This window comes from Anolis sagrei, chromosome 5 (genome assembly GCF_037176765.1).
Source record: "Anolis sagrei isolate rAnoSag1 chromosome 5, rAnoSag1.mat, whole genome shotgun sequence".
Taxonomy (NCBI): domain Eukaryota; kingdom Metazoa; phylum Chordata; class Lepidosauria; order Squamata; family Dactyloidae; genus Anolis; species Anolis sagrei.
Window position 1 is genome coordinate 85,113,989 of NC_090025.1, and position 24,297 is coordinate 85,138,285.

The 24,297-nt window shown below is 39.0% G+C and overlaps 1 protein-coding gene across 4 annotated transcripts in view; it reads left to right on the top strand.

Moving 5' to 3' along the window:
* RELN (reelin) overlaps positions 1-24,297 on the top strand; it is a 375,263-nt gene that overhangs the window by 284,032 nt on the left and 66,934 nt on the right. For all 4 annotated transcript variants that reach the window (XM_067468825.1, XM_060778339.2, XM_060778338.2 and 1 more), the window contains exons 36-43: positions 345-522; positions 2,829-2,913; positions 7,638-7,820; positions 8,442-8,613; positions 8,735-8,837; positions 14,692-14,921; positions 20,352-20,572; positions 22,394-22,541. In XM_067468825.1, the coding sequence (XP_067324926.1) occupies positions 345-522; positions 2,829-2,913; positions 7,638-7,820; positions 8,442-8,613; positions 8,735-8,837; positions 14,692-14,921; positions 20,352-20,572; positions 22,394-22,541 (1,320 nt within the window). The remainder of the gene's footprint in view (positions 1-344; positions 523-2,828; positions 2,914-7,637; positions 7,821-8,441; positions 8,614-8,734; positions 8,838-14,691; positions 14,922-20,351; positions 20,573-22,393; positions 22,542-24,297) is intronic.

A 24,297-nucleotide genomic window follows, 5' to 3' on the forward strand; every position in this document is an offset into this window, starting at 1 on the left:
TTTTTGCTTCCTTTTTAGCAGGTCTTGCTTATGGTTAATTGTGTCTCACAAATACAAAACAAAAAAAATGGGTCATAACAAAGTTATGTTTCAATTGGAACTTTCCAAGGGATAGTCTTACCCTTCTGGAAGTTTGGTCTGGCTAGTTGTGAGAGAGGAATGGTTCAGGGGCTGGTTTGTGCTGTGCTTTATTTTGAGCATCATATTACTATGCGTGAAGATACTGTTCACAAACAAGAAGCCAGATTTTTTTAGCAATTCTGTCCTGTTGTTATATCTGAATGTAGCCAGTTTAATCAGGCAGTGGAATATTCTTCCAACCAGTCTTCACAATGTGTTATTAGGTGTGACAGAGGTTTTGGAGGCCCCTATTGTGTTCCTGCTGCTCCGCTCCCTTCTGTCCTGAAAGATGACTTCAATGGTAACCTACATCCTGATCTCTGGCCTGAGGTGTATGGAGCTGAGAGAGGAAACCTAAATGGTGACACTATCAAATCTGGAACAACTCTCATCTTTAAAGGGGTTAGACATTGTTTAAATTGTCTAAACATTATTTGAATAAAAATTGCTATATCTTTAAAATATCAATGTTCTTCTGTGGACATTTCCAAATTATTGAAATTTTCTTTTTTATCATCTTACCTGTACCTATTTAGCTGCTCTATTTTTCCCTTGTAATAATTTGTTTTTATCCTATTCATTTCCACCCAATAAACTAACATATATTGTATTGAGAATTATCACCTCAGTTTTTATAGGTATGGGTATGGGCAACTCATTTGAGTTCATGCTGTAAAATTAATCAAATCACAGAGAGCTTCTTCGGGGTTTTACCACAAAAGTGCTTTCAGCCAATCAGAAAGGTGAAAACAGATCTGCTATACAGTCCCCCCTGTAAGGAGTTTATTGCCTTAGTAAAACATGTTTGAATCTTCTAACTCCTTTCACTGGTGTTCTCTTACACCACTCATTTGATATATTCATTTTTTTTCTCACACCTTTCACATTTGTTATGTTCTTGATTGATTAACTTCACTTTCTCCTTTCTTATTACATCTTTTATCATACCAATAACTACAATTCAGAATTTTTTCTTGTTTTTTGTTCCTTTGTGTATCAATTTTCTTCTATATGTAGAAATGGCAGTGAGCAACTTGTGCTCCGGCTGTGATTTGAATAAAGCTTTAATCCTTTCTTATTGACTATCCAAAATATGATTAATGGAATTATAACAATACATTGAAAGCCACGAAATTGCTCAGCTATGACATAAAATATAGATTGTGAATACTTTATGGCAGGGACATTGTTTGATTCAAAGTCTCCATACTTATGGAACTAAATAAATTTGCCTTCCCATCCATTTTGTGAAATAAGGCCACAAGATGATGATGATGATGATGATTATTATTATTATTATTAACTTTATTTGTACTCCGCTAACATCTCCCAAAGGTCTCGATTTGGCTTACAAAGGCCAAGGCCCTCAATAAAACAACAGCATAACAAATACATAATAAAACTCATAAAGCAAACCAAAAAACATTAAAGCAGTAACAGTAAAACAATAAAACTTATTAACTTCAGGAATCTGCAGCATGACAGCCAATAGAATGCTTGACCCCAAATTAGTATGTGGAAATGGGTTAAGCTGGATCTTCCCACTAGCGACATCCAAGCTTGAAACCCTGGACATAGATCCTGTGGTTTCTCCTAGCCTTACCATGAAGGGATCAGAGGATCCCAAGGGATCTCCAAATGGTACTGGTTAGCACCCTTTCCTGAGAAACCTTGAGACACATCACATATCTCATGCTAGTCAGCAATGATTGGTAAATGGGTGAATTATTTCCCCTTTGTGGTGCCACCAAAAGCCTTCAAAGATATTTAATTGAAACTAAATGCCCACATTTTGCCCATTCTGACATAAGTAACACACAACCAAATAAAATGGCATTAAGTGGCTTGATGCCAGCATCATGGCACAACTTTGTGTGGCACTTGGCCAATAGCTTGAGGAGGTCAAAACCTCCCCCAAGAGAAGTTGTGGTCCACATAACTCATTCTTGGTTAGAAGAATACATATCATAAATCATGGTGATAGATCATTTTAGGAGTTATGGAAGGGTAGCATATAATTATTTAGTTGTCGAAGGCTTTCATGGCTGGAATCACTGGGTTGTTGTAGGTTTTTTTGGGCTATATGGCCATGTTCTAGAAACATTATCTCCAGACTTTTGCCTGCATCTATGGCAAGCATCCTCAGAGGTTGTAAGGATGCTTGCCATAGATGCAGGCAAAACGTCAGGAGAGAATACTTCTAGAACATGGCCATATAGCCCAAAAAACCTACAACAACCCAGTTATTTAGTTTATTGTTACTGTAGTTTTACTCAGTTTCTGAAATTCAGTCTCAGCCACTGGTGCTATTCAACTGGATTGGAATGTGTGATCATCCTTTGCTGTTCTGTCTTATGTCACAAAATGTCTTGGACTAGCCATTGAATTCAGCAAACCATCTAATACTTAACATTTATCTAGCACTATAAAAACACACTGGCAATGACTGATGCTTAATTACAAAATGCATAACTTGTGGGCTGTATTCAACTTGGTAGGTTCACTTATTGTAACCTGATGTAGATTTACATGCATGCAGAAATGCAATAAGTTCCATACACATATTGGTCATATTATTTTGTTAGATTGGCAAATTATTTTAATATAAACCTATATAACAGCTACTTAGAACTATTTAACAAGACTGAACTTAAAAAACAGTTATTTTGTCCTAGAAAAAATAAGTACTCTCTGTATTTTGTTTCCAGGAAGGACTGAGAATGCTTATTTCAAGGGATTTGGATTGTACTCATACAATGTATATCCAGTTTTCTTTTAAATTTTTAGCCAAAGGTAAGGAATTCTTTTTATTATTTCAGCAATATTATTTATTGACTGCAATTATAACATATTAATAAATGTGGATACTTCAGACTTACGTCACTTCTGAGGCCAAACCAAGAAGACACTCAATCCAGTGATGATCAGAAAGACACTAGCATGTGTTTTGCTTGGTTATGTTATGTAAATATTTCTTCCAAGATTGGGAGCCAAGGAATCAAGTAGCTGATATTTCTACAAGATGGCTAAACACATAATGACGATAGCTCTAGAAGCCTGCAACAAGATGCTGAAGGTGCATCTAGAACAGTGTTTCTCAACCTTCTTAATGCTGCAACCCCTTAACACAGTTCCTCATGTTGTGGTGACCCCCAACCACAACACTATTTTTGTTGCTATTTCGTAGCTGTAATTTTGCTACTGTTATGAAGCGTAATGTAAATATCTGATATGCAAGGTGTCTTTTTTATTCACTGGACCAAAGTTGGCACAAATACCTGATACACCCAAATTTGAATACTAGTGCAGTTGGGTGGGGAGGGTGTATGATTTATTTTGTCATTTGGGAGTTGTAGTTGCTGGGATTTATAGTTAATCTACAATCAAAGAGCATTCTGAACTCCACCAATGATGGAATTGAACCAAATTTGGCATACAGAACTCCCATGACCAACAGGAAATACTGGAAGGTTTGGTAGGCATTGACTTTGAGTTTTGGAGTTGTAGTTCAGCTACATCCAGAGAACACTGTGGATTCTACCAATGATGGATCTGGACCAAACTTGGCACGGATACTCAATATGCCCAAATGTGTACACTGGTGGAGATTGCGGAACATTGACCTTGACATTTGGGAATCATAGTTGCTGGGATTTATAGTTCACCTACAATCAAAGAGCATTTTGAACCCCACCAATGATAAAATTGGGCCAAATTTCCCACACAGATCCCCCATGACTAACAGCAAATACTGTATTTTTGATGGTCTTTGGTGACCCCTCTGACACCTCCTCATTACCCCCTTAGGGGTCCCGACCCCCAGACTGAGAAACACTGATCTAGAATTAGTGCAGTTTGACAACACTTTAACTGTGATTGCTCAATGCTGTGGAATCATGACAGTTGTAGTTTAGTGAGACTCCAGCACTCTTTGGCAGAGAAAGCTAAAAATCTTGTAAAAATACAGCTCCCGTGATTCCATAGCATTCAATGATCACAGTTAGAGTAGTGTCAAGCTGCATTGATTATACAGTATTGATGCACCCCGAAAGGGGGAAATATCTTCTTTACACCATAGGGATGCAACTGTCCTGCGTCAGGAGAAGGCTCCCACAAAACTGCAACTGTCTAGATATAGTTGAAATCCAAGTCCCAACATTTCTCATCACTGACTATGCCAGATAAGGCTGATGGGTGCTTCCCACTTCTGTAACTGATTACTGTATATTCTGGGGTACTAGATGACTTTTTAGGCATGTAAAACCTTATAAAATTTTGGGGGTTGTCTAGTATACCGGGTATAAAATTAAAATAATAATAAAATTACCGGTAGAGCCTCTTGGTGTGGAGGGCCTTGGCCACGTGCTCCCCTCCTCCGCCTCCGCCTCCTCCTTCGCTGCCTTGGCTCATGGCAGCCTCCCGGGCAGGCTCCCTGTCCTTCCTCTCTTCCTGGCTGCTGCGCTGGTCAGGCCGCTCTCCTTCTTCCTGGCCAGGCATCGCAAGAAGCGCTTCTCGCAAGGCTGGGGCTGGGAGGCAGAGACGCCATGGCGGCAGGAAGAAGGAGAGCAGCCTGAGCAGTGCGGGAGGCCCTTCTGGGGGCGGCGCAGGAAGCAGCCCAGAGGCCCAGAGGCAACCGCACGCCAGGCGTAGAGCACAGAAACCACCTGGCAAAAAGGACAGAAAATGCGGAGTCATCTTAAATGGCAAGTATATCCCCAACTCTCTATTTTGTGTGCTAAAGTTGGGGGGTCATCTTATAGCCCCAGACGTGTAATACCCCGGAATATACAGTATTTTCCTCCTCTTTAGTCCATGACTCATGCAGGAAAATATCTCTCTACATAAACAAAGAAGTGACAGTGAGCGTCAGTGGTAAATAAACAGCATCAGGCAGCTTCAGCCACCCACCCGAGGAATAGAGAGCCACCTGGCATACACCTTTCAACATAGACCAGATGTGTCAAAGTCCTCTTTCTTTAGTTTCTCACTCTGTGACAGTCAAGGCAATATGCACTAAGTGAATTGGGAAATCACATGTCAAAAAGGAAAAGGGATTTCCCAAGTCATTTCATGTACATTGTAATTACTTCAAAGGCTTTAGAGAGCCAGCCATTGAGAAAAGAAGTGACTATAGATGTAGCTGTCCTGCATCAGGAGAAGGGTCCCACGAAGCGAAGGCAAGAAGCCTTGTCAGAGGGAGAGCTTTTGAAGCCTCCACAGTTAGAGGCCAGAGTGGAAGCATATGAGGCTGGCGTGTGAGCCAAGCCTTGGCCTGCCAGAGGAGCATGGCTTAACCTATTTAAGGCAGGCCGCCCCTCTGAACAGTCTCTCCTTTATACAGTGCGACCCACCCAGTTGTCCTCAGTTCAATATGAGCAATATGCTGTTTGCCTTAGGGGCTGAGTAGCAATTCTTTTCACCTTAAAAAATCTTATATAAATAAAAATGTAATGTTCGTTTGTGGATTAACATAACTCAAAAACCAATGGATGAATTTTCGCCAAATTTGGCCACAAGACACCTACAAACCCAAAGAGTGACCATCACTCAAAAAAATTGATTTTGTCATTTGGGAGTTGTAGTTGCTGGGATTTATAGTTAACCTACAACCAAAGAGCATTCTGAACTCGACCAATGATGGAATTGAATCATTGGCACACAGGACTCCCATGACCAACAGAAAACACTACAAGGGGTTGGTGAGCATTGACCTTGAGTTTGGGAGTTGTAGTTCACCTACATCCAGAAGCACTGTGGACTCAAACAATGAAGGATCTGGACCAAACTTGGCACGAATATTCCATATGTCCAAATATGAACACAGATGGAGTTTTGGGGAAATAGACTTTGACATTTGGGAGTTGTAGTTATTGGGATTTATAGTTCACCTACAATCAAAGAGCATGCTGAACTCCACCAATGACAGAATTGAGGCAAACTTCCCACACAGAACCCCCATGACCAACAGAAAATACTTAAGGCCATTCAGTCCAATTCCCTTCACCAGGGCAAGAAAACATAATCAAAACCCTCCTACTTTGGGTATAGGGAGGGTCCGTGGAAAGGTCCATCAAGGTTGTACAGCTTGTGAGGCTGGGGACTCCTCTAAGATTATATGTGCTAGGTAGGGATCCCACCAAGAGGGTCTTCCTATATGGATCTTGCAATAGTAACAAGCAGTCCATGTGAGTTGGACCTGCACTCAGGATTTGGTGATTTGACAGTGTGTGGAAGAGATGGTCATGGGTTGACATCTGGCTCACATTTAGTTGCTCCTCCCCAATTATTTGGTAGTTGTGTAGGAGAGCTTGGTTTACAAGTTAGTTCAATTAAATGACCCATATCTTTGTGCCTGGCCTCATTTTCATGGTGGCTCTTCCAACTTGGCAGACATTCCAACATACTAATACTAATGAAGTATTCTCTTAATTTTGGTGGGAAATTTGAAGGTGCTTTTTCTTAAAGGTAATTTCACCCAAAGAGAAATAATTTTATCAGTCATAAAACCTTTTTTTTCATATCAGGAATGACTTGAGAAACTGCAAGTCACTTCTGATGTGAAAGAATTGGCCGTCTGCAAGGACGTTGCCCAGGGGATAACCGGATGTTTTACCATCCTGTGGAAGGCTTCCCTCATGTCCCCGCATGGGAAGCTGGAGCTGACAGATGGGAGCTCACCCTGTTCCCCTGATTTGAGCCACCAAACTCTCAGTCAGCAGTCCTGCCGGTACAAGGATTTAACCCATTGCACCACTGAGGGCTCCATAAAACCTAATGAATTTCAGAAACATTTTTTTTAAATAGCCCAAACCTGGCTGTTGTGTATTCCAAGATTTCTCTGATATTGCATTAGCTCAATTAGTGCTTAGGAAAGTTTCAGGAACAAGGTCTATGCAGAGTTTGTAAATCTACTTTTTAAAAAGTTGTTCCCTTTATCTGATACATAAAGTAATCCATTACTATTTGTTGCTGCAATGTTAGGAAAGTAACTTGTGGAAGTGCTTCTTGAATTGCTAGATTGCCAATATTATTCCATTACATTTTTAGGGAAAATAATTATTATCTCAACAGCACAGAATTTTTTAAATTCTTATTAGAAAGTTTCTAAAAACAACTTTCCAAAGTAATGTTTAAAAACAGCTCAGAACCACTGCTTGTTACATATATAAGGGTATTTTCACTCCTATTACATTATTTAAATGTGAATTCAGATATGTACACTTTGTTTATCACCATCTCCAAAGTAAACTGTTGTAGATAACTCCATACAAGTAACTTATTTCCACAATCAGTCTGTTTACCTCAAGTTATGACACTTCTAAATGTCCCTGTGATATTTTTGGCAGATTAAGAAGACTATTACTAATGATAAGCCTATTGGGAATAGGTTTGTTTTCTGCTTTCTCATTTTTACTGTATCTTCGCATCTCTGCAACCTCACTAACCTTCTGTGCCTAATGACTCATTCTCGCAGTGACTTTTACTTCCCTGCTATGATTTGTCTCCATTTGTTCTAGGTATTCCAGAGAGATCACATTCTGTTCTGCTCCAGTATTCTATTAATGGAGGTATCACTTGGCACCTGATAGATGAATTCTACTTCACTCAAACAACAGACGTTCTCTTCATTAATATCCCATTGCCATACACAGCACGAACTAATGCGACACGGTTCAGGCTCTGGCAACCATATAACAATGGTATAGATGAATCATTCAATACTGTATTTATTGTTTCTATTAAAATGTTATTTATTTATAATACTTTTTATCCTACCTTTTTCTCCCGTCTCACATGATGGAATTCATAGCAGGGGTCCTCAAACTTTTTAAACAGAGGGCCAGGTCACAGTCCCTCAAACTGCTGGAGGGCTGGATTATAATTTGAAAAAACATGAATGAATTCCTATGCACACTGCACATATCTTATTTGTAGTGCAAAAACACTTTAAAACAATACAATAATTAAAATGAAGGACAATTTTAACAAATATAAAATTATTAGTATTTCAATGAGAAGTGTGGGCCTGCTTTTGGCTGATGAGATATGGTGGTGGTTGTTGTTGTGTGATTTCCAGTAGTTTCAGATTTAGGTTGACCCTGAGCGAGGGTTGGGTAAATGACCTTTGAGGACCGCGTCGGGCCCTCGGGCCTTAGTTTGAGGACCCCTGCTCTATAGCGAAAGCTGTAAATATACATCCTAATATCAGGCTACAGCTGCCAATATGTTTCATATTCTTAACATGTTTTTGAGAAATGCTGATTATCCATTATCTTTTTCCAGAATTAAATCAGTAGTAATAAATGTCTTGATTTTCCTAGGTAAGAAGGAAGAAATATGGATTCTAGATGATTTTATTATTGCTGGAAACAACCTTCAGAATCCTGTTATCCTTCTTGATACCTTTGACTTTGGTCCTAAAGAAGACAACTGGTTTTTCTATCCTGGTGGCAACATTGGACTTTATTGTCCGTATTCTTCCAAAGGAGCACCGTATGTATTTAAATATGTGTATATATATAAATACCCAACCAGAGCTTTTCCTTTAAATGGGTCACTTATTAGTAGATGTTAATAATTCAGTTGTGAATTATCAGTTTTGTTTCTCTAATAGGGAGGAAGATTCTGCTATGGTTTTTGTTTCAAATGAAGTTGGGGAACATTCCATTACAACAAGGGATTTGAATGTGAATGAAAACACCATAATCCAATTTGAGGTACTTATCATTGTATCCTTCTCTTCCTGCTTATCAACTGCAATCCTTTCTTAGCTTTGCTCTAACATGTCCTTGCCTGTCTTGCATTTTAAAGGAAAGAGGGAAATCCTGTTAACAGAAGTTATTCCATATGGATTGCTAGAATTAGTTCAATCCATAAAGACATAACAAGACTATTAAACTCTTATACTATGGAACTGCTGTAGAGCCGTACTTCTTAAGCTAAAGGATACCCGAGGGATGGTGGGCGGGGAGACGCCAATGACTGGAACAACATTTCGGGCCATACGCTACATTTGTTTCTTTTCCCCATCTCCAGGAACTTGCCATGTACTCACAAACTGGCACCTGTCTACACAGTATGCCTTCAAATAATATTGCTGTAGACAGGCCCGTAGCCAGGAATTTGATTCGGGGGGGGGGGTGAGTTTGATTTGGGGGGGTGGCTGAGGATCTACCCTAGCAAACCTTTTGTATCATTATCCCAATACCCCCATGCATATGGGATATATGGGGGTTTTTTTGTTGTGTCAGGAGTGACTTGAGGAACTGCAAGTCACTTCTCGTGTGAGAAAATTGGCCGACTGCAAGGACGTTTCCCAGGAGACGCCTGGATGATTTGATGTTTTTATCATCCTTGGGAGGCTTCTCTCATCTCCCCGCAAGAGGAGCTGGAACTGATAGAGGGAGCTCATCCGCTTCTCCCCGGATTCAAACCTGCGATCTGTCGGTCTTAGGTCCTGCTGGCACAGTGGTTTAACCCACTGTGCCACCGGGGCTCCTTGAGTATGGTGATCAGATTATGATATAAATAAACATAACAGTTTAAACAATGTACCAGTAATGCCTTCTCGCAGACCACCGTGAGAATTTGGGGGGGGGGGGTGAAGCCCCTTCAGCCTCCCTCCCCCCCCCCCCCGGGCTTCATGCCTGGCAGTAGGTATAACAGTTTACATTAATTGTATATGTTATTACTATCAAAGTTAGACTGTGGTATCACTATGTTGTTCCTCCTCTCCCTCCCTCTCTCTCTCTCTCTCTCATATAAATATAAATCTCTGGCATCCTATTGATTAGTACCAAGTAGAGTCAACCCTGTAAGTTGACCATCAGAGTGCATCTCTGGAGAACAGGATTCAAATCCCAGCGCAACCACTGAGTGACATCTGCAAGTCACACTATTTCTGCCTCAAAGGAACAAATCTTGCAAAAAAGAAATTTATCTGAAATGACTTGAAGGCACAGAGAGCAGACCCGCTCAGTCTGTTGTGGTGAATAGTGAGTCAGCATACAGACAGTCCTTGCGTTACAGGCATCCAACTTACATATGATCCATATTTAAGAATGGAGAGGGAGTGAGACAACAGAAAATGAAATGAAATCTCATACTCTAGTCAGGACTAAGAATAGGCCATTATATATATATATGACTACCCTGGTGCCATTCCACATATACACATATATAGTCATACCTCAGTCAACAAAACTCTAAAAAAGAATCTTCTTCCCAAGTCTTACTTCCTTAGCCTCTGTCTAGATCAGTGGTTCTCAACCTTCTTAATACCGTGACCCCTTAATACAGTTCCCCATTTTGTGGTGACCCCCATCCATAAAATTATTTTCGTTGCTACTTCATAACTGTAATTTTGGTTACTGTTATGAATCGTAATGTAAATATCTGATATGCAGAATGTATTTTCATTCACCGGACCAAATTTGGCACAAATACTTGATACGTCCAAATACTGGTGGGGTTGGGGTGGGAGTGGAGTTATAGTTGCTGGTATTTATAGTTAACCTGCAATTAAAAAGCATTCTAAATTCCACCAGTAATGGAATTGAACCATACTTGGCACCCAGAACTCCCATGACCAACAGAAAATACTGGAAGGGTTTGGTGAACACGGACCCTTTTGAGTTTTGAGTTGTAGTTCACCTAGATCCAGAGAGCACTATGGACTCAAACAATGATGGATCTGAACCAAACTTGGCACAAATACTCAATATGCCCAAATGTGAACACTGGTGGAGTTTGGGGAAAATAGACCTTGACACCTGGGTGTTGTAGGTGCTGGGATGTATAGTTCATTTACAATCAAAGAGCATTCTGAACCCCACAAATGATAGAATTGGGTCAGACTTCCCACACAGAACCCCAATGCCCAACAGAAAAAATTGTGTTTTCTGATGGTCTTTGGCGACCCCTCTGACACCCCTCACGACCCCCTCAGGGGTCCAGACCCCCAGGTTGAGAAACACTGGTCTAGATGTTTTTTGCAGCATCAGCATTGGGGAGATAATGAAGGAAGGTTAGAGAAATAAAGACGTTTTGTGTCTTTTTGCTGTATTTATTTATTTATTTTATTTGCTTCATTTTTATACCGCATTTTTTAGCCCTTAACAGGCGACTCAATGCGGTTTACAGTGCAATTAAAACATCACAATGCAACAACAGGATCAACACATCGATCCACAACAATTAACAATCAGACAGGACAAATCAACAAAACAACATATATAACGCCTCAGTTGAAATCAGATCCGTTCTCATAGTCCATGTGCCGTTCCTATGTTCCATTTACCGTCTTCCTTGATTGGTTGCATTGCTTAGCCAAACGCTTGTTCATAAAGCCAGGTCTTAACCATTCTCCGAAACGTCAGCAACGAAGGTGCCTGTCTGATGTCTGCCGGCAAGGCATTCCATAGCCGAGGGGCCACCACTGAGAAGGCCCTGTCTCTCGTCCCCGCCAAGCGCGCCTGTGACGCAGGCGGGATCGAGAGCAGGGCCTCCCCAGACGATCTTAATGTTCTAGTCGGTTCATAGGTGGAGATGCGTAAACAATTCAATAAAATTTGAAATGGGAAAGACTCTCAGCAACCTTACTGTAGTTGTGTAAACCTGCAACTATCCCTTGTTGAACATCCATGAAGAGCAAAACAAAGAGGGAAAAGGAGATCAGCCTGCCATACTAGGTCTCCCCTTGATTTTATAAGGCTAGACTTGGCCACCGAAATAAAAATTGAAAGAACATTGGAGGTTGGTCTATGAAAAAGTGGTCCCTGGATGCATTTTGGAAGATATGTTCAAGTGGTCTACAGAAGGCTCACATGTTTTTGTTTACTTACCAAGGTTAATCCGACTTGGTTGTTTGATTTCACATATATGCATTGTTAGTTTTGAATAAAGAGTTTTTTGAAACGTTAGAAGTATTTTCCTTATGGTGTAGAAAGCTGCCCTTTTCTTCCCATGTTACCAAAATATTCTTATCAAGAAATAATGCCTATGAACACATCTGCCTTGTTAACTGAGATACAAATAAATAATAATAATAAACTTTATTTATACCCCGCCACCATCTCCCCAATGGGGACTTGGGGCGGCTAACATGAGGCCAAGCCCAAAAATACAGTGCAGCACAATAAAATACAGAATGCAGGGAACAAAAAATTACATCAGAAAATAGTTACAGTAGCAAAATAAAATAAATAAAGCAAATTAACACAATATAAAATTGAACAAGATGGGCAGGCCAAATGGACGAGATGAAATGATAAAACCCTGGGTGAGGTAGGAATACAAAATATGTGAGTGAGGGGAGCCCAAGAAGTGGGGTAAGGCCTTCAGTTTAGGATGGGGGAAAGTGCATCATAGGGGCAACACTATAGATAGAGCAAACAGAAATGGGATAAAGGCACATAGGAAGAGCCAGGTTTTCAGGTTTTTCTTGAAGTCTACTAAGGAGGGGGCTTGCCTAATCTCACCAGTAGTGAGTTCCAAAGACGGGGAGCCACAGCGGAGAAGGCTTTCTCCCTCATTCCCACAAGTCTTGCCTGTGATAGAGGAAGAGGCGAAAGATAAGCTTTATATGTACTAGAAATTGGTTATAAAACCTAAGAAGGGCATGACATTTCAATTTATTTTGTATTATAATTGCCATCAAGAAAAATGGAAGGGAAAGAGGTCTATTTTTTTAATCTTACCAATGGCTGTGCTTTTCGTTTTTCTCTTCCACATTACTGACTGCTATTGACAAGTGTGGGAAAAATTACAGTACAATGTGATAATGTCATGATATAAATAAGTATCTCTATGCCTTATATGTACAGAGGAAAGCCAGCATCCCATCCTGATCTTAATTGGCAGTTCCATCCAACTACAGCAGCTTTCCCTTATTTAAAGCAGCTTATTTCAAAACATGTCACAAATATATTAGTGAACACACGCAAAATATTCACAGAAGATTTTTCTGTGGTTATAAGAAGCTGCTAATAAGGAAACTGTGTGCATTCCTAGAAAATTTGCTTTAGCTGTGTATTCATGCACATTTCAATTTGGCATGACAACTAATTAATAATATATAGCAAGCAAACTGTTTTCTGTTTTAAAATATAGATTAAAAGCTTGTTCAACAAATCACTCTGAGGTCAGATTCAGACAGAAATGAGGCTTCACTGTGTTTACTGTGTAAGACCTGCTACACGCACATCTTGGCATCTGGCAAAGGCATTTTGCTGTTTTTAAAAATTAAATGTCTTCTGCTGAGGTCTTGGAAGATCTTGATAAACAAGGAGTTATTATACATAATGCACCAAAGTTGCCATCCCACACTCCTGGACTCTAAGAACTAGATCTGCTGCACCATGTCTTTTAGACGCCATACCAGTAGGTAGTTGACCTAGTTTTAGGAAACTAAGTTGCATTATGGAAGTTAATGTTATGTTTTCACTATTTACAGTCAGAAATAGTTTGATTTTATGTTCAGATCTGTCTGTCTGTCTATCTCATTTATAGATCACAGTTTCTCCTTGGAATTCAGAAGTATTGTTATTATCCCCTTTGTAAATCAGTAGAGGGAATACTTTAGAACAGGGGTCCTCAAACTTTTTAAACAGAGGGCCAGATCACAGTCCCAACTGTTGGAGGGCCGGATTATGTTTAAAAAAAACATTGCACATATCTTATTTGTAGTGCAAAAAAACTTTAAAACAATACAATAACTAAAATGAAGAACAATTTTAACAAATATAAACTTATTAGTATTTCAATGGGAAATGTGGACCTGCTTTTGGCTGATGAGATAGGATTGTTGTTGTTGTTGTTGTGTGCTTTCAAGTTGTTTCAGACTTAGGCTGACCCTGAATGAGGGCCGGGTAAATGATCTTGGAGGGCCGTACCCAGCCTGCGGGCCTTAGTTTGAGGACCCCTGCTTTAGAAAGTAAGAAGGGCTGAATGTACAAGGTTATAGTTCCTCCATGAGTGGATAAAGGATCTTGTTATTTTATTTCTACTAGAAGTAGTAATTTATCTAATAAATAGCTTAAATGTACTTTCCCCCTTTAATTTTCATATTTTTACTGATACTGAGATCAAATTGGCTGGTCTGCAGTTTCCTGGTTCTTCATTTTTATCTTTTTTAAAGAAAGGGACAATATTTGGGTTTTCCTAGTCCTTTGGCATTTTAACTATTACCCAAGATTTCACAAAAAAAAAAGATTGCTAGTGGTTCAGATTATGCAGTGGTTAGTTCTTGTCTAACATTAGAACATTATAATATCTTTTGATTATTCTTGCTTAGGCCCCTGGTTATCTATCCATGTATCATCTATCTATCCAATAGAAATACACAAAGAAATCCTACACAATTTTCTCTTTCTTTTCTGTTGTTGTAGAATATATGATACTATTTCACTGACTTGTAGCAACCCATGATTGGGAGGAAGGGAATATATGTTCTGGAGTCACATCATTTCTGAATCTCATACTGACAAAACAATCTTTTATAGTTAACTAGTGGTTAAACAACCATACATTTGGACCATGCAGCCTTTGGGGTTTTATTTTATTCTGTTTCAGATTAATATTGGATGCACCACGGATAGTTCATCTGCTGACCCAGTGAAACTTGAATTCTCACGAGATTTGGGGGCAACCTGGCACCTGCTTCTTCCTTTATGTTATAGTAGCAGTAGTTACCTCAGTTCTCTCTGCTCTACTGAGCATCATCCAAGCAGCACGTATTATGCTGGAACAACCCAGGGCTGGAGAAGAGAGGTCATACACTTTGGAAAGCTACACTTATGTGGGTAAGTAATTGTCTGAATGTTCACTTAGCTTTTATCTCTCTGTATACTTTTTTTTTTTTGTATTACTGGTTAGAACACAATTCAATGGCTTCACACATGCAGACATCGTTGTGGTAAGTATAGTTATTTGAAAGTAAATTACACTAATTTCACTGCAGTATGCTTCAAGATTAAGTGTTCAGAACACACATAACAACCTAAATCAGATCCCATTACTCTAATAAAGTGCCGTTAATCTCAATGGAACTTAAGGTGCACCTACATTGTATACTTAATGTAGTTTGACACCACTTTAACTGCCGCAGCTCATTACTATGGAAGCATGGGAATTGTAGTTTGGTGAGGCACTATCACAGTTTGACAGATAAGGCTAAAGACCTTATAAAATTAAAACTCACAGGATTCCATCGCATTGAGTTGTGGCAGTTAAAGTGATCTCAAACGGTATTAATTCTACAGTGTAGATGCACCGTAAGTCAAACCTATGAGGTTTGAATTACTATCCACTTCCATTTGTATATATTTTTATCATTCTATTAATTATATATTTATATTTATTAGCATGTATATATATAGATATATATTTCTACAATATAAATAATATCCCTACAACAAATCGCAATCTACAGCCTTGCCTTATCACATTCACTCTCCTTCTCCCCTCCAAGTCACAGACGTTAACAAACTACTTCACTGTGAATCCTCCTACTAATAAATTAGCCTCAAGTTCAAGTTCAAATTCAAATTCCCTTTATTACTGTCAATGACCAGCTCATGAGAAGAGGGACACAGTCCCGCACAAACACATCAGGTCTAAGGGTTGAGAGATTTAAAACTTTAAAACTCTAAAACTTCAATACTTTAAAACTCTAAAACCCCACAAGGGCATCATTTCCAGAACATCAAGACAAGAGTATATCAAAATTAATGGATTTAAAAGGGAGGGAGTCTGTTTTTTATTTTATTAGTACCAGTCATATCTTCCCCTAGTCATTTATCCAAAATCTCACCTGATCTAAAGGTGGTTTAAATTTCCTATTGCTTTGGCACATAAATCTGATAAATGATTTCCATATAAGCTCAAACAAATTCTTTTTTTTATTTCTCCTCTCTCTAATCTTACTTTGTATGTTATTTTTTAAGATAAAACTACCTCCTATATCTATGAATGTTAATTTTTTAGATAAAGCCATTCTGTTTAACCAATTCTTTATCAATAAATTCTCTAATTCTTTCATACTTTGGCTATATCTATCCTTGTAGTGCATACCAGAAATACCATACAGTCTTTTTTAGTAGATTTTCATTTTTGTCTTCAAATCAGGATATGAGCAGCAATCCCTTCTAAAGTAGACTTTTTCTCCTGTTATTTGACTTATCCAAGTTAAGATCCCTTTCCAAAACTTTAGTATCTTTGGACATGGTTCCAATCTCCTAATACTCTACATCCTCTTCAGGATAATTTTGATACTACAGTATTCATTCTTGAGTGGATAATAATACCATTTATTTATATCTTTTAGTGTGTTCTCTCTCATTTGAACTGTAAGGTAGGCTTTTTCCAATAAAATGGCAGGAAGAGAAATATAATCAGTTTAAGGGATAGAAAGAAAGAGGATTGTACGGAATAATCAATTTATTTCCAAAGGATAAACTTATATGATCTGACCAATTTAAAATCAAATTAGAACCTGAAAAACCACAATGGCTGCAATTAATGCAAATACATAAATGCCTTTCGGGCTAAATTGTGTAGAATGGAAAGCCTACCTAGAGTTCTAGCTATATTTGATAGCATATGTAACATTTTCTTTAAAAGGACAGGCATCAAAATTATATTGAGTATTAAAAGAGGCTAAATCTGGCAACTCCAAAGAAATGAAACATGCTTGGGAGTCAGATTTGACATTAAATACGGATAAAAAAAACTACTATCCACTTTCATGAGAACAGAATGAAACTGTAATTTAAGGATATAGCCAATTTTGTACATGCTTCGGTAACTGTCAATTGTAGAAGACAGCTTGGAAATGTCAACTGCTACAAAACCCATGTTATTAGCAGTAGTACATTGTAGGATGTGTATAACACTTATTCCCTTTCTCCCATCTGAACTCCCATTTGAACCTTCTCATGAATTAAGAACTATTGGAGAACACTTTTTCCCTGAGTAACCACTGTCAAAAAGAACAGAGCATTTTCAATAGTTGTACTGATATTATGATAGAGAAAAGTAATGCTATTTTTTATTTTTACAGCACTGATTTCAAAAAGAGACTTCTCCCAGTTTCGTTGGGATTCTTGAGCATGCATAACTTTACCATAAGTTGCTTTACTTCATTTTATAGTTTTTGGATTTTATTTCATTTTTTTTCTCTTTTCAGAAAAAGAGATTTTATAACTATCCTGAATGTTACCTACTATATTTATAACAATAAGACGTTAGTGCTGTGGTTTATGTAGCCCAGATGCCCCCATTCATAAATAATAGGTTGGGAAGAATGCAAAATTTGCAAAAATGGGGCAGAGGGGACCCTTGGTGGTGGGGGGGAAGACCTCAAAACAACCCAATGAAACTTGAATATGCTCAGCGGCCACTATTGGTGGGAAAGATGTGGAAACAAGAGTAGAATGGAGTATCCTGGCTCAAGGTATGGATCACTGACAAGAAAAGGGAATATTAGAATTTCATGCTGCAACATTATGTTGTAGGTTCTAACTCTTCATTAAAATAAAATATATAAGCGAACTCAAAAATGTCTTATAGGATCTGGTTTTAATCTATGCTTAATGAGTCCCCTTTGGGGGGAGAAGGATGGGGTAGAAATGCATGAAAATAAATAAATAATACATATGGGACAATATCACTAAGCAGTTGTCATATTTAAAATGCCATGGAGCTGTGATGTCCAAATGTCAGTATAATTCAGAGACATATGGTGAATTACTAAACTAAACCCTTCTGGAAGCCAAAGGTTCATCTCAACTGTGGAGCCCCCGGTGGCACAGTGGGTTAAACCCCTGTGCCGGCAGGACTGAAGACCGACAGGTCGCAGGTTCAAAACTGGGGCGAGGTGGATGAGCTCCCTCTATCAGCTCCAGCTCCTCATGCAGGGACACAAGGATGATAAAAACATCAAATCATCCAGGCGTCCCCTGGGCAATGTCCTTGCAGACGGCCAATTCTCTCACACCAGGAGCGACTTGCCATCACTCCTGACACGACAAAAAAAAATTCAACTGTGGTCCATAATACTACTCAACCAGGAAACTCATAATCTATTTTAGACAGCTGAGAAAATTAATGGAAAGCACCCTGTATCTTTAAAGTATATCGTGATAAGTAGCTTTGAAACTGCAACAAGAGAAACCATTCCCATTGGGCTTGTGGCCTCATCTTTAGGAGCAAAGTAAAGCAGCCAATTTGATCTTATGTGAAAAACTGGAACAAAATCTGAAAAAAAAAAAAACATTTCTTGAATAATTAAACAAAAGGTTTAATTTTTAAATATGAACATGCACCTTTGGTTATCATCAACCCCTAAATGAGTGAAAACCTTTAGCTCTGCATCTCTGCTATTTGATTGTCAATAGTTTTTCCCAACCTTTGAGCAATGCTTCTGGGAAAGAGTTTCGGATAGGAAACAGTCTGTGACATATAATATATCAAAATCATACAGATACCACAGATTTCTTGGTGAGTTGTTTAATAATTATTTTTTGCTTGCTTGCTTTCCTGTTTACTCTTTGACTGTCTTCTAGGACCTCATCAGACAGGCAAAGGGAAACCAGGGAAAATAAAGGGAACTGTCTTACACCATTCCCTCCCATCTTTCCACTCTTCAGGGATGGCCAGCCATCCTATGTGCTTACCATGCATTCCCCCATCTTCTCCCTACTATTCCCCGAATTCTGCTGCTTGGAGTCGGGTAACTGTTGCACTCCAGATCAGGAGACAGGGCCCTCTTGTCATTAATACACCACACCTTGGTTTAGGAAAAATGCAATCCTTTTTATTGAATGATGAATATAAAATAGAATGAAGTCCACAGGTAAAAAGGCCAAAATGAAACAGCAAACAGCAATGTCCAGAAATCTTGCAGGAAATCCAAAGCAGTTATGTCCAGAAAACTCTCAGTAGAAATCCATGAACAGATTAGCCCTTGCTAATCTCACTTGAAGCCAGAAATTCCCTTAGAGACCAGACCACTGGAAACTGGAAAACCCAGGAGGTTTGTACTTGATTCTAAACTATGCTTAATCTGAGGAAATCTCCCTCACGTGCATTCTTAAATCCCAGAAACTGATTCCGGCTAACTCTAATCTTTGGTTTCAGTTGTTGGATTCTCTCGGACCTACATAAACATTGTGCCTCCCTGTGGTTCTGGCTTATCTCCAAACTGCAGCTATTATCGTTGACCCGACCAGGTGTCAAGTTATCTTGCAAGCTCAGGCAAGGAGGAAAAGGGAGTGAATTTTCTTCTCTCACTCTGACAGAAACTTTCTCATGAAAACTTGACTTTTCCCTTGAAGCCTCTAAATCAAAGCCTGTAGGATTTTTACTGCCCAAAGTGTCTCCATCTTGAGCCTCGTCATCATTGATCACTTCAGCCTCACTATCCAAATTAGGTCCATCAACATTAACATCAACGTTGGCATCAACATTAGGCAATACAATCAGAGATTCAGGCTTAGGTTCACACACAGGCTGAGTCCCAATAGTAACATCGAACTTCTGAAGACGATTTTAGGGCTCCCTTTCAATGTCCCTAGGAAACAGAGCACCATGAAGTCCCACCAGAAGTGTCCTCACATCATGTGGTGGCCTCTGTGGGACTTCTTTGGGGCTCCATTTTCTAAGTGCATGGAGGCCCAAAGACCGAGGGATGAACTCCCTAGTGTGAATGTAGAATAATTAATTTTCCTACTACTTCATTCTCTCCCAGAAGCCACACTGAGTCAAAATCTGTTTGCTGTGAAATCAGACAAGATCCTCAATCCCACTGCAACTGTCTTACATTAACTGTGCTTAAGCTAATTGTGAAAACTACAACTGCATAGGACAAATAGTTATTTCTTGTGTCTTCCCTTAGTGGCATGGGATTAGATGATATGGGAAAGGATATGGTAAATTGAATTCAGCTCACTTAATTGGTTTTGTTTGGGGAGTTTCGTGGGCTGAATTTGTGTAATAACTCTGTTTTACACCTATGCTTTCAAATGTCATGGGAAGAGATTAGGGCTTTTTGTTGTTCCTTGCATAACTTTGTTCATTTTCAGCCAACATTTGTTATGCAGTTTCAATATCGGGGGGTATGATTATTTATATTTCCTTGCGAACATGTTTATAGCAAATAATCATCAGGACAATTTATATATACACATTACAATAAAATTGCAGCTAACCAATTTTATACTATTTTCTTTCAGATTGGTGAGATTCAGATGGTACCAGGGATTTTATCCAACTGGTTCTCAACCTGTAACCTGGGCTATTGACAATGTATATATAGGCCCACAGTGTGAGGAAATGTGTAATGGACATGGCAGTTGTGTCAATGGGACAAAATGCATCTGTGATCCTGGCTATTCTGGACCAACCTGTAAAATCAGTACCAAGAACCCTGATTTTCTCAAGGATGATTTTGAAGGTATCCTAATTGACAATCTATTTTCTGCTTTTGCACCATTAGGAAATATGGTCTTATCCATACCAAATTGCCTCTTTTCTTAATATTAGTCTCACATTAAATTCAAAGAGGCACTCTCCATCTTAATCTTATTCTGTCAGTTCAGCATCCTGTACAAGTCCGTTCCCTTCCCATGCTTACCAGGTACCAGTTCCTCTTCTGCAGCAATTGATGTTTTGGGTTGTTGTAGGTTCTTCCGGGCTATATGACCATGTTCTAGAGGCATTTTCTCCTGATGTTTCACCTGCATTTATGGCAGGCATCCTCAGAGGTAGTGAGGTCTGTTGGAAGTAGGAAAATTGGTTTATATATCTGTGGAATGACGAGGGTGGGACAAAGGATTTTTGTCTGCTGCAGCTAGGTGTGAATGTTTCAACTGACCACCTTGATTAGCATTTAATGGCTTGGAAGTGCCTGGGGGGAATCTTTTGTTGAGAGTGATTTGATGTGCCTGATTGTTTACTCTCTGTTGTTTTGCTGTTGTAATTTTTGAGTTTTTTAATACTGGTAGCCAGTATTGTTCATTTTCATGGTTTCTTCCTTTCTGTTGAAATTGTCCACATGCTTGTGGATTTCAATGGCTTCTCTGTGTCGTCTGACATGGTGGTTGTGAGAGTAGTCCAGCACTTCTGTGTTCTCAAATAATATGCTGTATCCAGGTTGGTTCATCAGGTGCTCTGCTATGGCTGACTTCTCTGACTGAAGTAGTCTGCATTGCCTTTCATGTTCCTTGATGCGTGTCTCGGTGATGCTGCGTTTGGTGGTCCCTATGTAGACTTGTCCACAGGTGCATGGAATACGGTAGACTCCTGCAGAAGTGAGAGGATCCCTCTTGTCCTTTGCTGAACGTAGCATTTGTTGGATTTTCTTGGTGGGTCTGTAGGTGGTTTGTATGTTGTGTTTCCTCATCAGCTTCCCTATGCAGCCAGTGGTTCCCTTGATGTATGGTAATTGATGTTTTAATATCAGCAAGCAAATAGATGGACCATTCTCCTCCAGGCAGATTTGTTAGAACCTGTCAGGGGCTGAAAAGAGAAAGATTTTTTTTTCAGAAATGTCAGAAAATGAGCAGTTCAAATATACTGGAGAGTACTTTCTGTGTGCTTTTACTGGACAATGGAAATCGTATTTTTGTGAGGGGTGTTTGTTCTGTATTTACACTTACAAAAAAGGTACCTTGAACATTAGGTCTTAATGTGAAATTTCGTACTTAATTAGCATTCCATTCAGATTATACAGTAAACATCCTAGTATTCAACAAAATATGACCACACAAACTGCTCATGCTAGACTCTTCAGCAATGGGAACAAGTCGAAACCAACACTAATTCAGCCCCAGCTGCTGCCCTTCATCAGGCTTTCAAGCATTCCATCAAAAAGGATTCCCTAATCCTATTTATAAAGTTTCTTTTAGAATCCACCCTGTATCTCTGATTGTGGTCACCCAATAGGCCCCTTGTTAGTGGTGGAACAAGGTGTCAACCAAAGGCCTACATGTCATAATATTGTATATTTCTTTCCAATGTACAACTGCAAAAGAAAGGCATTTGAATCTCACAATAATACACAATACATGGAGAAAGAGGGCATCTTCAAATTGACACTTGAGCTAGATACTATGTTCTGACTCCTACCTGATCTGAATTAAAGGACTACATTTGATACTTAGGCATTTGATATTACAGTTGAGAAGTGTGTTACTAATATCTGTTCATGTTATGTCTAATCATTCAGGCAGAAATGTTATAGAATAAACCCAAAATAATTGTTTCTTGCACACAGGTCAGTTAGAATCTGATAGATTTTTGCTGGTGAGTGGTGGGAAACCATCCAGGAAATGTGGGATCTTGTCTGGAGGAAACAATCTTTTCTTTAATGAGGAAGGATTGCGCATGCTGATGACACGAGATCTGGATCTGTCACAAGCTAGGTAATATTTTCTTCTTGTTTATAATTTAAGACTGAGAAAGTAAATGTCCTTTGTTGAAAAAAATGATATTATATGCTTTCCATATATGAGATGAATATGTATAGACTCATCTGTGGGTTAAGAGTATAGACAAACAGCATCTCCCTCCACAGACCAACCTGGACACTGCGGTCATTGGAGGAGGTCCTCCTCTCAGTTCCACCCCATCCCAAGCACGGCTGGTGGGGAGAGAAAGGGCCTTCTCCGTGGCTGCCCCCCACCTATGGAACTCCCTTCCTAAGGAGTTAAAGATGGCCCCTCCCTCCCCAGCTTCAAAAACAGCTGAAGACATACCTTTGTTCACTGGCTTAGGAGGAGAAGGAATAGTAGTTGGTAATACTACCAATATACCTCTGATTAATAGGTGCCATCCGTATCCATGCCCTGCTCACCCCACCAGCCCAATAGATATCTTGAGCAATGATTAATCAGGAAATTATTGTTTCCATTTGATGTTTGATGTTTTGTCTTATGTCTGTTATAACAGGCTGTGGTTTTTATTTAATTTTAGTTTGTTAAGTTATAATTTGTATTTATGTGTTGGGTTGTATCAATTTTGTTAATATGGATGTATTGTTGTTGTATTTGGGCTTTGAATGTTTGCCTTTTATGTTTGGAATCCGCCCTGAGTCCCTTTGGGGAGATAGAGTGGAATATAAATAAAGTTTATTATTAAAAGCCAAATCTGACCTTTCTTTGATCCCAGTCTGGTCCTTAATGGTTTTCTGTCTGCTGTGCCCTGTTCCCCATGGCTTCCCAGGCTTTGCATGGATTTTTCCCCATTCTACAATGTTTATATACCTGATATAAAATAATTGCTATTGGAAACAAGCATTTTAAATTTTGGTTTGTTTGAATTTTTAGTCCCACTTGGCCCAACTCTTAAATGGATCCCCAAAACTTTTTAAATTTGAACAATCAGAAAGAGGTTCCCCACTTTTAGCGTGAGAGCTAGAATAAATCTGGGACTGAGTCATATCCAAAATGAAATAAACCCTGTTCATTCAGAGCGGTACTGAAAGGGTAATTTGCCTACTGTTGGCATGTCGAATACCATGTGTATTGACTTTTTATATGCTATCCCAAATAAACCAAGTACAGTTGGTTGTGATGGAATTTTGAAAGCCAAGAATAGGCTACAAGTTCTAATTCTATACTTTTAGCCAGTACTGTAAGGATAGTAATTCATTTAAATCTGAGAATTTTACAGCAATGGGCATTCGCTGGATAATATAAAATGCTGTAAAAGGAAGCCTACAGTTGGGCAGGATAATAAACCCCAAGAAATATTTCTTATATTATTTTAAATATATATATTTCTTATATTATAAGTTTTGAGTCTACATGGGCTATGTAGTGCTTTGTAGGTTTGGGGTTTTGCTTCAGGTTATTGGTTTTGGTTTCTGTTTGTTTGTTTGTTTGTTTGTTTGTTTGTTTTTTGGCCTCAGGCATTAACATGGTTTGTGCCATTCCTGTGATCCATAACCTGTCATTTCTGACAAATCTTTGTACTACAGCAAAAAGTGGACTGTAAGATTAGGATGCTAGATTGTCTAGGACACAAATAGCATATTAATCTCATTCTAACTGCTCTATAAGCAGGCAGCTTCATAGTAAACCTTTTGTGAAGCTGCAATGTACATTGCCAGGGCAACTCTTCATTCATCATTCTGGATCTGTAGTGTCTGAAAATTGTCTTGAATTGCATCCATTTGTT